Consider the following 12,240-nt stretch of genomic DNA (forward strand, 5'->3'; position numbering starts at 1 on the left):
GGGGCTCCCCCCGCGCCGGGGGAGGCGGCGGGGAGCGGCGCCCCGCGCCCCCTGGCCGCGCGAGGCGGGGCCGCGGCCTGCCCCGCTGTGAGGGGATGGCGGGCGGGGGGAGCGGCTGCTGGGACCGCCCGGGGCGCCGCGGGGCCCTTCCCGTGGCCGCGGCCGCCCCGCTTTGTGCGGCGGGTCCCGGGGGGGTCCTGGCTGTGGCCCCGTGAGCCCCGCAGGGTTCGGGGCCGGGAGCGCCGGGAAGGGGCGGGAGGAAGAGGAGGAGGAGGAGGGGTGGAGGGTGTTGCTGATCCCGCCGGCCGCAGGCGAGCGGAGCGGGGGTTTAGGGAGGTGCTGGGCCGGAGCCAGGGCGGGCCGGCAGGGGATCGTGCACCGGGAGGGGCGGAGGGAGCGTCCCCGAAGCGGGGCAGGGGCTGTGGTGGTGCCTGCGGAGGGAGGAAATGGGAGGGCTTTGTGGTGCCTCCTCTCGGGGAGCCGTCGTCCTGCGTTATCCGGGGCTCTGGGTGCCGACTGCAAACCCCTGATCCTTAGGGAGAGGGCTCGCCCCTGTCTCCTTGCTGGAGAGTGCGCGTAGGGGAGGAGCTACGGAGACAATAACCAGCAATTAGGAGTTTGTCTTGAATCAGGTTAGGGAGGTGCGATCGAACAATGGACTTTTTGAAGGTTGGTGCCACTGTGGGTTTCTTTGTTGCACCAAACCAAAACAGCAGGTATAAACCCATGGAATAAACTTCCTGGTGAGCAAATCTTCACGCGTATGTTACTGTATCACCTCGTCTCCCAAGGTGTGTTTCCTGATTGACACTGTTCGTGTCCTTTCAGCTCTTAGAGGAATAACCTGGTTTCATTTCAGGCTCTTTGGGCAGCAGGGACAAGCTGCTGCTGGGGTTAGAACAGCAGTAAGTTTTCTTGTCTTTGAAAACTCTCTGACCCTTAAGCTTTTTAAGCTCATTTTCATGCACAGATACTCTTTGTGTCTAATCCAGAGATGTCCCAGGGCAAACAGCTGATGTAGCCACTTACATTTCTGTTGTTTTCTTTTTTAAATTCTGTAACAAAATAACCTTGCCAGTGGCCTAAAGTAGCATTTGACACATAATAAATGCAGATGTTGCTGCGCAGTGTAGCCTAGTCAGTGTTGGCACATTCTACAAAGTAATGAAATTACAGTTAAAATGCTATTTCATATTCAGATTTCTGTAACAGAGTACTTCCAACTTGCTCTCAGGCAAGACCTGGATCCTTGTTTGGAGAGCTAAAGGCATCCTGCAGACTAGTAGATGCATTTACAGATGAGAAAACGTACTTATTCTGATCTAACTGCAGTTTTAAGCCTCAGACACTACTAATATTAGAGTGCAACTTATCCTTGCATCTGATTTAACATTATTGCTAATAAGTTACTAACAGCTAATTCACAATTTCAGACCTTAAGAAGTCTCTGTACTTTGTATAAAGTCCTGTAATATGGGAAGTGTAATGAAAACATGACTGTTCTTGAAGGTTCTGATTAAGAATCCCATGTTAATTTAAAGTGGCTCCTACTCATTTTTAGGTGCTCTAGGAGTGTAAGAGTAGTGTAAACTCAGTTGAGATATAGTAGTTTTTGTAAAAGTAGCGTTTTGCATAACCTTTGGTGTGTACAGAGAGTGAGATTTCAGTGTGACAGATGGGAAATCAGTGCCCAACAGGTTCTAGCATATGTGAGATCTGCCTCTTTCTCATAATCTTCAAAATTATGGTGTAGGAGCACCAGAATGTGACTGTGGTGTAATGAGGCCTGGTTTGCTACAGCTCATGTGTCTGATGGTGCTCTGATTCAGAGCTGAACCACAACACTATGGGATGCAGAAGTCACTTTATTCCAGATGAAGAACATGCTGCTGACATTAATTACAAAAAACTTACTATAAAGGCTGTTTGGGAAGTGTTTTGGAGCCCGAAATACAACACAAAACCCTGTAATTAATCTTACTGAGGCCTAGTTGAAACTCTGAACATCTGCAGAGTTGAAGGGAACAGTGTTTGTCACTCCTGAATCCGCTGCTGGGCTGTTTATTTAGGTGTGGCTTAAAGCATTGAGCACCTTACTAAAGGTTAAGATTCACCTCCTGAACTTCTGGCAGTTTTTGGGTCCTATGTCTCACCCATCCAATGTCTCCTAATTTTTAGCCTTGGGGAAGGTTTTTGTTGAAGACATCTGATGCTATAGAGGTGTCCCGGGTTGCTTGAATAAATTGGGTATGAATTTAGAGCTGTGGTCTTGGAGGCTCCTGGCAGAACTTGCATCCTGCTGATCCTTACAATGCCCCAGTGAGGCTCTAATGTTGGAACCCAGGTAGGCTCTTGCCTCTGGCACATCCTGAGCATTGATCCCTAGGGAGAGGCTCTTTAACTCACATACTGGCTTTCGAATATATTTTGTTTTGAACTTTTGGCAGATCTTGTTTTCTAGAGAGAGAACTAAACTTTCCAAAAGTGTTGCTTTAAAATGATAGTTCAGTTGTCCTTCCACCTCATTAACTCTGCCCACCACAAGGTAAGTTCAGTCACAGGGGTGTTGCTAGAAGCAAGCTTTCCTCTTCAGCTCTCTGCTTTGGTTTTCTGGAAAGGAAGTCAAATCCTGTCTTTCAGATTCCCACACTGAGATGACATAATTATTACCTAATTGTGTCTGAGCAAGTTACACTGAGTGGGAAATGCAGATATTCATTCAACACTCTGGTGTGACCCAGTTCACTTGGTTCAGAGATGTTTTCAATTATTTTTTGACTTTTGTCCTATTCTGTTGTAAATGAGAGAATCTTCTTCCAATCTCATTGTTTGGTTACTGAAGTCAGCCCTTTTTTTAATATATTTCACTGTTTCAGTATTGGAAAAATGTAGGGAAGTACAAAACTAGTTTGTTTTTGTGTTTCTATACCCTGGATTCAGTAGGAAGCAGTTTGGAACTTAGTTATTGACCATTCCCATTCTTCAAACGGAAACTAAAATACCAAATGCATAGTTCTGTATCTGATAACTGAGGCCTTCATATCAAATTCAGAAAGAATACTTCATTTTCTGACTTAAAATCAGTCCGATTGCACAATAGGGCCTGGATTTGCACACAGGCACCCGGGAAGTTCTGGTGTGCTGTGGTAGAAACGGGGTTTGTCTGTGACACAGAAAATCCTTTTGGGGATTGTGGGTGTGGTTCCCGAAGTGGCTCAAGTGGGGGTTGCTGATGAAAGCTGAGGTTCCAGCCCTTGCTCTCCTTCTCCTTCCCATCTTGGCACGGTGCTCTTTGCAGCTGTCCAGATCACCTTGTTGATCTGGCTGAGGATTCAAGTCCAGCGTGGGTTTTTGGGTGAATCAGCTCACTGAGGAGGTCACTGGCAGCTCAGGAACATGCTGAGAATGTGCTCAAGGAGGGGATACCCCTTTGCAACTCAGCTGGGGCAATTCTGATGTTCCTATAGAGCATAAATATTGATTTTTATTTTTTTTTGGCTGCAAATTAAACGTATATTTTAATAGCTGTTCTTTATACCATAGATGAGAATTAAGGACAAAGACATGGACCTGATTCTACGTATTATGGAATTATTTAGAAGAGCAACTCAATTCAGCTTTCTTGGAGTTCCTCCTTAAAACTTGGTCTTGTGACTGAAGTTAATTTTGCTGTACATTTACAGCACCCAGCTATTACAGCTTTAGTTCTCCAGTATGTTTTTGACTTGTTAATGAGACAAAGGCAGATGAGGAATATTGTCAAAAATGCAAAAATACAAACCTGGGTGGACACTAACTAAAGATATGTAGGTTGTGATTCAAGTATGTTTAGCAGCACGTTGATAATGGTGGTGATAAATGATTCCTGCATGGAGCTGCTGCCATAAAAAGGCACAAATGACAGGCTCACCTAGGAAGAGTTAAGGAATCTTATTCAAGCTTAATGCATTATCTGATTCATTAGCAATAAAATATTTATTCTGGAATGAGGAAAAATACTGACAAGTACCTTGCTGGCCCAATGGATTTTCTGGCTGCATGCAACCAGCCAGAATAAAAGGAAATAATAAAATTATTTGACCTCCTGGATTTTAGGTAGGATTCTGCAGCAATCTCATGGGTCCATGTCACATTGGCAAATCTGCTTTAGTACAGCTTGTGTTCCACTGGGCTCTTAAATGCACAGGGAGCCTCTGGGAAAGGGAACAAACATGAGCAAAGCCCAGCAGAAGGCAGGTGATAAAGGGAAGATGGGCAGAGTAGAAGGAGGCATCCCAGGTAAAGATCAGAGGTTCCTGAGGGAGGCAAATGGTGTTGGAACCAGTGGCATCCCGTAGTCTGCAAGTCCAAGAGCTTTAACTTCAGGTTGCCTTGTTACCCTGCTCTCTGTACAGGAGATCCAAGTTGGTTTGGCTCTACATTGTAACACAGATATGTTACAATAGTACAGTAAAGAATTTAGCTGGGACAATTTAATTCCTCAGCAGCCAATGCCAAGAGCTTAACTGAGACTGAGGGATGAGACAGGGAAAGACCACCTAGTTTACTGCAGTTTGTAATTCACGACACAAAGGAAGAACTAAACATCCAGACAGCACTGAAATTGGTTTTTCTGCCTTAGAACCCCTTGCTCAACCAAGTTTTTTATTGTGTGTTTGATTCAAAGCATTCCAGTCCAGGTATCTGACAGTTATGGCAACAACTTCAGACTTAGGAGAAGGTGTTTCTGTTAAGCTAAATGCTGCTGAAATAATTTGGATGATTGTGGAGTGGGTGTTGATAATATACTATTTAGTTGAAAGCGTTGGATCCAGCTTAGTGTCAGGATAAACTGACAAACAAATACAAGTATTTCCTCACTCCTATAAATTATTCTCAAAATTCTAGTCTAGGATGTGGTTTTGAAGATATAGTGGTTTTGAGCAGGGGACAGTAGAGATAGGAAACATAAGGTCTTCTTAATGAATTGTGGGATGAGAAAGCAGTTCATTCATCACCTTGTTACTGAGTTCCTCTAATGCATTAAAATACATTGTTTGTTTGGTTTTTCCATGGAAGTACTGCACCAGGTAACACTGGGAAGGAGTTGACCAGGAGTGAAGGTGGCAGGTGCAGGCAAAGGGGTGGACAAACTACTAAAGCTCTGTGACAATCCCCTTGCAGGCAGTGCCACAGGCTGCAGTGGGGCTGTGCTGGGAGTCACTTCCAGGGCACTGTGCTTTTTCCAACAGGTCTCGTGGTGGTGGCCTTGGTTCCCGCAGAAATAAAGAGCTGCCAACAGAACCCCCTTTCACAGCCTATGTGGGAAATCTGCCCTTCAACACTGTCCAGGGAGACATAGATGCCATCTTCAAGGATCTCAGCATCAGGAGCGTGCGGCTAGTCAGGGACAAGGAAACAGATAAATTTAAAGGTCAGTGTTCCGACCTGGTTCGGCTGCAGAAGGAGAACTGGGAGGTGAAGATAAAGCCACTGCAATGGGGAATTGCAGTCTAAAGCACAGTTGATCTTGGGCTCTTTATGTTGAATTATGGAGGTTTCTCATTTGAACAAGATTCACTGTTCCTTCCATCATCTTAAGATACACTTGATGTAACCTGAGTGTCAGGAGTCAATATTTGCCCTGCCCTAAAAGGACTTTCTCAAACCTTGTTGGTCTTGTACGAATTCTACCAGAGCTAAAGTGTCTGACCCACTTAAGACCCGTGACCTTAAGCACTGAGTACTTACACAATCTTTCTGTACTTCAGAAGACTGCCATTGCTTCACCTCTGTCCTTTTTTAGTAGACAGGGAGAAAAAGCAAGTAGATAAACCATTCGGGCAACTTTTAGAGGATGCAAATCTAATTTCCATTGGAATTGGCCAGTGGCAAGGGACTATATTTGTAAGTTACTTTTAGGGCTGGAAAAGGCTTAACTTGGAGAGGATCTTTTTGAAAAGTAATAAATCCACTAAGTAGTGTGATGACAAAATCACACTGCTGGCCAAGAAGGTATTTCAGCTTCTTGTTTAAAAATATTAAGAAACAAGTGTCAATATTCACCTAAACAGTTGGTATAGATCAGATCAAATCTGCAATGAGAACTCTGTGGAAAAGGGCTCTTGGCATTCACGTAGTGCCCAGAGTTCTGTTTCAAGATTTGCCCCATCATTAACAGCACAGGTAAATGCATTCAGTGTTAATGCATCTTGCACTTACCACAGATGGAAAGAGAAGGGAGGCCATTAGCAGATGTGCAGGAGGAGCAGCTTCTTACAAAGGCCTTCTAAAGTGCTGTTAACTTGAGATTTGTTTTTTACAGGATTTTGTTACGTAGAGTTCGATGAGGTGGAGTCACTCAAGGAAGCTCTTACATATGATGGTGCAGTAAGTACACTTGCAATTAATTTGTGAAATCAAAGATAAACGTAAGTCTCAAAACTCCTTTGCAGCCCTTGTGGTACATCCTGAACAGATTCTCCCCTTGATTTAACAGCTCTTGGGTGACCGATCACTCCGAGTGGACATAGCAGAAGGCAGGAAACAGGATAAAGGTGGCTTTGGCTTCAGAAAAGGTGGCGGGCCTGATGACAGAGGTGACTTCTTTTTTTCTAAGTAGCTTCTTAAATATAACGGTTGTAGTTGTGTCTTCTGGTGCTGAACTAATGCTAAGACAAGGCATGCAAGTGAACATGAACGTTCTATTGCGAGGAGAAATGTGGCATATACACGTTTCTAACCAGCTGCTGCTGCCGCTCCTGAGGTGTCTGGAATTTAGCTGTGCTTTGTGTCCAAAGGCTGGATATGTTGTCACTCCTAGCCCAGGAAGTGAGACCAATACCCCTGATAATGTGCTGTGTCTTGCAGAGGACAATCATAAGACCAATAGTCTGATCTGCTACTATTTTATGATGATGTAAGAAAAGTGAGTAAGCACAAGTAGACAAATACTTATTTTGGACTCTGTCTCCAGTTCCAGTGTGAAGAGAGGCTTGGCTGTAGTTAAAGCTTGGTTGAACCAGACTCACTAAAGGTTTCCATTGAATGTGTATTAGGGAAACTTTTCTGACCATTTATTCTTGGTTCATTTAAACTGACTGTTTGTTCCTGTGCAATGGAACTTGGTAGTACTGAAGGGAAAGGATTTTCCAGCAGCATGACTTTTGGACATTGAAGGGCTGAAACATTGGTTTGGTATCCCCTTGCCCAGTCTTTCCCACAGCTTCAGATCTGAACACAATTGTGGCTTTTTTCCTAGGAATGGGAGGAGGTCCCCGAGAATCCAGAGGAGGTGGATGGGATTCCAGAGATGACTTCAATTCTGGTACCAGTATTCACACTTATACAGAGAGGGAGCCTAAAAGGCACCGAAATGTTCTCATTTTCATTTGTCCCCCTTACTGCTTTGATTGAATCTACTGTATGTGCCCACTTGGACATCCTGCAGCTGTGGTGGGATTCCTCAGGGGGAATCTTCCATTGCCTTGTAACAGACGAGAGAGTCTTGATTGTAAATTCTGTGAAAGCACCCTAAGTGACAGAATACTCGTCCAGATGTAGCCCATGGCGTCTGTTTTAAGCATTTCTCAAACATCTGGCAGAGTAAATTTCTCAATAGTAGCAGAAACAGACAGGTCACATGGAAAGGCTGATACTCTTTCAGAGCAGAGGCTTTCACCTTCTTAGGGAGATGTGACATATTACGTGTATTCCTGCAGAAACTGACTTCTCCAAAGATGGATTAGTGTTCCAAAGTACTTTTAAATGCAAAATATTCCTGAACTTTTACTGTTATAATAATGCAAGCTGCAGCAAGTGACTGAGCTTGCTGAGTGCAAGGTAGTGACAGAGCCACCTGGTTTGCTCTTGCCTTCCAGTCAGTTCCTACCTATTAGAATCCAGGGTGGCATTAACACAATTGCTTTTTGTCCTCTGAACTCGTGGGTTTGGTCCATTTTCTGATGGGGAGATGCTGGCAAGTGCAACTTTGCAATGTCTGGTCTCTGCGTGAGTGGAATGGACGATGTAGGAGCGGTGCCAAAGTGTGCCCTTGCCACCAGCATGGATTGGAAGTGTGATGCTGGAGAGAGGAGCTTGCTACAGCACTGTGCTTAACCTGCCTTTGGAGCTGAGCATTCTGGTGCCACAGCTTCATACCTTCCTTGGCAGCTTCTCCAAACGTGGATGCATTTCGGCCTGTTAAATGCTGGACGAGTGATTCGTGAGCCAAAAGTTTAGCATTTAAGTCTTAGTTGCTACAAAAGCTTTTCTTCTCAGGTTGTACAGCCCTGGATCAAGTCTTTAAAGATGGTTTGTTTGGCACTGAAGTAAGTAAGGGACAGCTCTGCAACTCTGCCAAATACTGAAGTGTAAAGGAAAATCTCAGTTGGGAACCAAACAACTTTCTCTTCCAGGCAGCTTCTGAAAATCTGAGTATATTCCCTTTCCTGTGCTGTTAAATTGAAGTATCCTCCTCCAATTCAGTGCAGGCAGTGGAGGCTTGGAGAGATACTCCAGGATAGTCACTGGTACAGACTGGAACTCTGGTCAGTGACAGACAGTTCCTGATTTTTTTGATACATAAACTGAAGAAATGTAATCAGTTTAAAATCTGATTGTTTTTTCCCCAGTCCTTTAACTAGTCTAGTAAATACCTTGTCACTTAATGGTACAGCTAAAAAGCCTTGGGGTTTTACTCTGTTCTGTATTTCACTACTCCCCAGCTATTTTCCCATTTGCTCTGCTCCTGCAGATTTCATGCTAAGGCTGCAGCCAGTGGGATCTTCTGGCTACAGAAGTACTCTGAGTACTTGTAGTGCTGTCTCTGAAGTCAGCTAATGGTGTTAACAATCTGAAGTTGCAGCTGAAGCTCATATTTTAAGCTCACTTGACCCACTCTCCAACACTCCAATAAGCCTCTAAGTGGATAAAGCACTTTCTGAACTTGGCATAGTATACTTGGTTTTAAAGGGAATCTGAATGACTCTTCTAGAACATGATAGATCTCTGTGAAGCAAATCTGTCTGCAGACAGAAGGCTCAGTGCACCACCTTGGACTGGCAGCAGTGACTTGCGAAGTTTTCCAGTCATCCAGATAAAAATCTAGATGCAAAACATTGCAAAATATGTTCTTTAAATCCACTGTCTTCCGTTTTCAGGATTCAAAGATGATGACTTCTTGGGAGGTCGGGGTAGAGGAACCCGCCCTGGAGACCGGCGACCACCCGGTGCCTCCATGGGAAGTGGTGGCACCGGTCGCTTCAGAGATGGGCCTCCCCTTCGTGGGTCTTCCATGGACTTCAGAGAGCCAACAGAAGGTAAACTCCTATCTTGTGTAATTCCCTCGTGAAGGAGACTCGTGGTTCCTGTGTCAGGTGGGAGCTCCTGCCCTTGACAGCCGGATCTTAGCCCTGGACTGTTTTCTCTTTCAGAGGAAAGAGCACAGCGACCCCGACTGCAGCTCAAGCCTCGAACAGTCGATACTCCCCTCAATCAAGTAGCCAACCCAAACTCTGCGATCTTCGGCGGAGCCAAGCCCCGGGAGGAAGTAGTAAAAGAGCACGACTGAGTCTGGGGTTGGGAGGGAATGGGGAGGCGGGAGAAAAAGCAAGACAGTACAGAGTGACTAGCTCTGCTGGAATGTCAACCCTGCAGTTTACCATTCCTGCCATCTGGTATTTGTCCTCTTTGAAACCGAAAACACAGAGCTTGTGAATGCATGTCAGCTGTTAACAAGTGGTTTTTAGTACGTTCTTGGCTTTGCTGTATCTAGTGCCTGCTTTGTGCTGAGTTGCCCTCTTCTGTTTCCTTCCAAGCAGCACAGTTGCCAGTAGAAAAGGCAGTGTGGCTGCTTCCACGAGCGTGGAGGTCTCTGGACAAAGGTGCTGCTTCACTTCTTCCTTTCTGGGTTTGTTTTACTTTAGAAGCACAGGTTAGACTTAGTTATTTCCCTGTATCGTTTCCTTTTACTTCTCAGTGCTCCTCTTCTGACCTGCATGTCTCGTTCTGTATTGCTGTGGCTCTGAAGAGGAAAACTGAAGAGTCCAGATGAGTTGAACAGAGAAATGTACAGTTCTAACCGAGCGGTGAAATGCCATTTCTGACAATTGGTGATAGTTACTGTTCACAGCAGAGCCCCTTATAAAATGAAGGGGGGGCAGCTGCCCTTTCACAGGGGTTGCCAGGAAGGATCAATTTAATGGATGCCTTGCCTGACAAGCCTTGGGAATAGCTGGTGGAATCAGTTTGGATAAAGCCTCTGCCAGCAGCCTCTTCCTGCTGGCTGTTGACTTCCAAATGGTACGATACTACTACACCTCTGAGCTCAAGGTTAGAGTGCTGCAAAAACATGCCTGTTTGAGCACAATGCTCACTGGCTCTTTCTGCTTACTTTTTTGGGTTTTACATGTTTGGTAAATTTTTAAATGAAGTTTCTACCAATAAAATTTGACTTTTTTATTTTTGTTGAAGGAGTGTATACTTTGCCACGCAGTATTTGATCGCCACTATCCCCTGTATTTCTTTGCCCAGTGGGGTACAGTTTTAGGACCTCAGCTTTTAGAATACCTTGAAAGTGGGCAGATTAGAAATCCTCCTGCTTTAGATTCTCATGTAGAAGTTTGGGTAAAAAGCATCTCGTGTTGCTGCACCTCTTTTCACTTGGAAATGTTTCTTGCCAGTGTTGTGTGGGAGGAGGGAGGGGAGGCTGGAGCAAAAGGAGAGATCATTAATGTTGAAAACCAAAACCTGAGGTGTGGATGTGTCCAGTGCATGGGAAAAACTTGGGCCCCCAATGCCAGTGGTGAGAGCCTTCAGATAGAACGGCTGGCACCCCAGAGTACTTGCAAGAGGAGTTTGGAAGCATGGCTGCCCCACTACCAGCATCACTGCTAGTGATGAATTTCTTCCCTAAAAGTTCCTGTTGTAAGTCAGAGTCCCAGCAATTTACAGAACTACTCTTTCCTTCCTTCTGCCTTTCACTTAATCTGCTTCTGAGATAAGAACCATTTGTCTAACACTAATACTTAATTTAAGACAGACATGCATTTGTGTGGTTGTATTCCAAACCAATAATTGATCTATTTACATCTTCAATGTGGAAAAGATTTTAAGAACAAATTCCCATATAAAAACTCACCTCTAGTCAAGACAGTTGACTTTTAAATGTAAAAACAAAGGAAAAAAAAAAAGAAACGAATTCCAAACACTTAACACATTCTGCTTCATAACAAAATAAATTTATGGATATGGTATTTTGTGAATGATCTTTTAAATAAAAGAAAACATTAAGTAATATTTAACATTGGTCTTTATTTGAGTCTGCTCTAGCATGTTTTTTCCCCCCCTCAGTTTTCAAATATTGTGTTAATTTGTACCAGAGCTATTCTGGTACAAAATAAGGGGGGAAGAGGAAAAGATAAAGGGGAGGAATCTAATCTAAACAGTGCTGGAACAGTGAAGTAAAAATTGTTAATGGGTGGAAATGAGCCCAAGTTCTTTACCCTGTGGTTTCAGTGTCACTTCAGTGCCATTGCTGAGGCTGCCAGGTGGGACTTGGGGGTGCTACAGCTCCTCATACTGTGTCCCACAGACTGGGTTTCTCCCAACTTTTCCAACTGACCTGTTTTCCACTAGACTTAACAGTTAAAGAGACTGTTGCCCTGTGGCTTTGAAATACGTGCTTATTGCAGGGTAAGTTAAAAGAGGTAGAGCCATGATTTTATTGAGGAAATGAGCTCTGACCTCCCTGCTGGTTTTACTGCTTTCCATGGCCTGAAAGGATGGGAAGTTCTTGCCTCTGGCTACTTAGTCCACCTTCTCTTTAGACCTCTTCCCAGAGCTTGAGCAGAGTCGCAGTCCTGCTCTGGAGCCTCTGGGTGTCCTCCCTGACCCCACCCGAGGTGTGTGTGGAAGGGCAGGGCTGGCTGGGGAGTTGCTGCCCTGTAGCTGCTGCCACAGCTGGGCTGTCAAACCCAGTGGTGGAACCAGTGATTTCACCACTGCATGGAGGAAAGGAGCCCTGATTTGTGAGAGAGGTGGCAACTGGCTCATCTTGGTTCTAGAAATCTTTTTCTCTATCTGCCAATATTGGTTTGGTCAAGGGATGCAGCCTGATCCCAACATCATTTAGTACCTTTTCTTTTCCTTTTTATAGTTCTTCATATGCAAACATTCATGGTTTCTTTGGAGCATTCCACACTGTGCTTTCCATGCAGCTCAGGGGCAGACTCCTCCAGTCCTTTTTCTTTACCTCCTTCA

The 12,240-nt window shown here is 44.8% G+C and overlaps 1 protein-coding gene across 2 annotated transcripts in view; it reads left to right on the top strand.

The window, feature by feature from the left end:
• Nucleotides 1–11,277, top strand: part of EIF4H (eukaryotic translation initiation factor 4H) — a 16,413-nt gene extending 5,136 nt beyond the window's left edge. Inside the window, exons 2-7 of one of the 2 annotated variants that reach the window (XM_027690767.1) lie at nucleotides 5,232–5,413; nucleotides 6,305–6,369; nucleotides 6,479–6,578; nucleotides 7,241–7,306; nucleotides 9,141–9,299; nucleotides 9,414–11,277. In XM_027690767.1, coding sequence (XP_027546568.1) covers nucleotides 5,232–5,413; nucleotides 6,305–6,369; nucleotides 6,479–6,578; nucleotides 7,241–7,306; nucleotides 9,141–9,299; nucleotides 9,414–9,550 — 709 coding nt within the window. In that variant the 3' untranslated portion in view covers nucleotides 9,551–11,277. The remainder of the gene's footprint in view (nucleotides 1–5,231; nucleotides 5,414–6,304; nucleotides 6,370–6,478; nucleotides 6,579–7,240; nucleotides 7,307–9,140; nucleotides 9,300–9,413) is intronic. The other variant, XM_027690768.1, reaches the window with a different exon arrangement.
• Nucleotides 11,278–12,240: the final 963 nt, after the last annotated feature.

The sequence above is a fragment of the Neopelma chrysocephalum genome, unplaced genomic scaffold, assembly GCF_003984885.1.
Source record: "Neopelma chrysocephalum unplaced genomic scaffold, ASM398488v2 Primary Assembly neopelma1_82, whole genome shotgun sequence".
Classification (NCBI taxonomy): domain Eukaryota; kingdom Metazoa; phylum Chordata; class Aves; order Passeriformes; family Pipridae; genus Neopelma; species Neopelma chrysocephalum.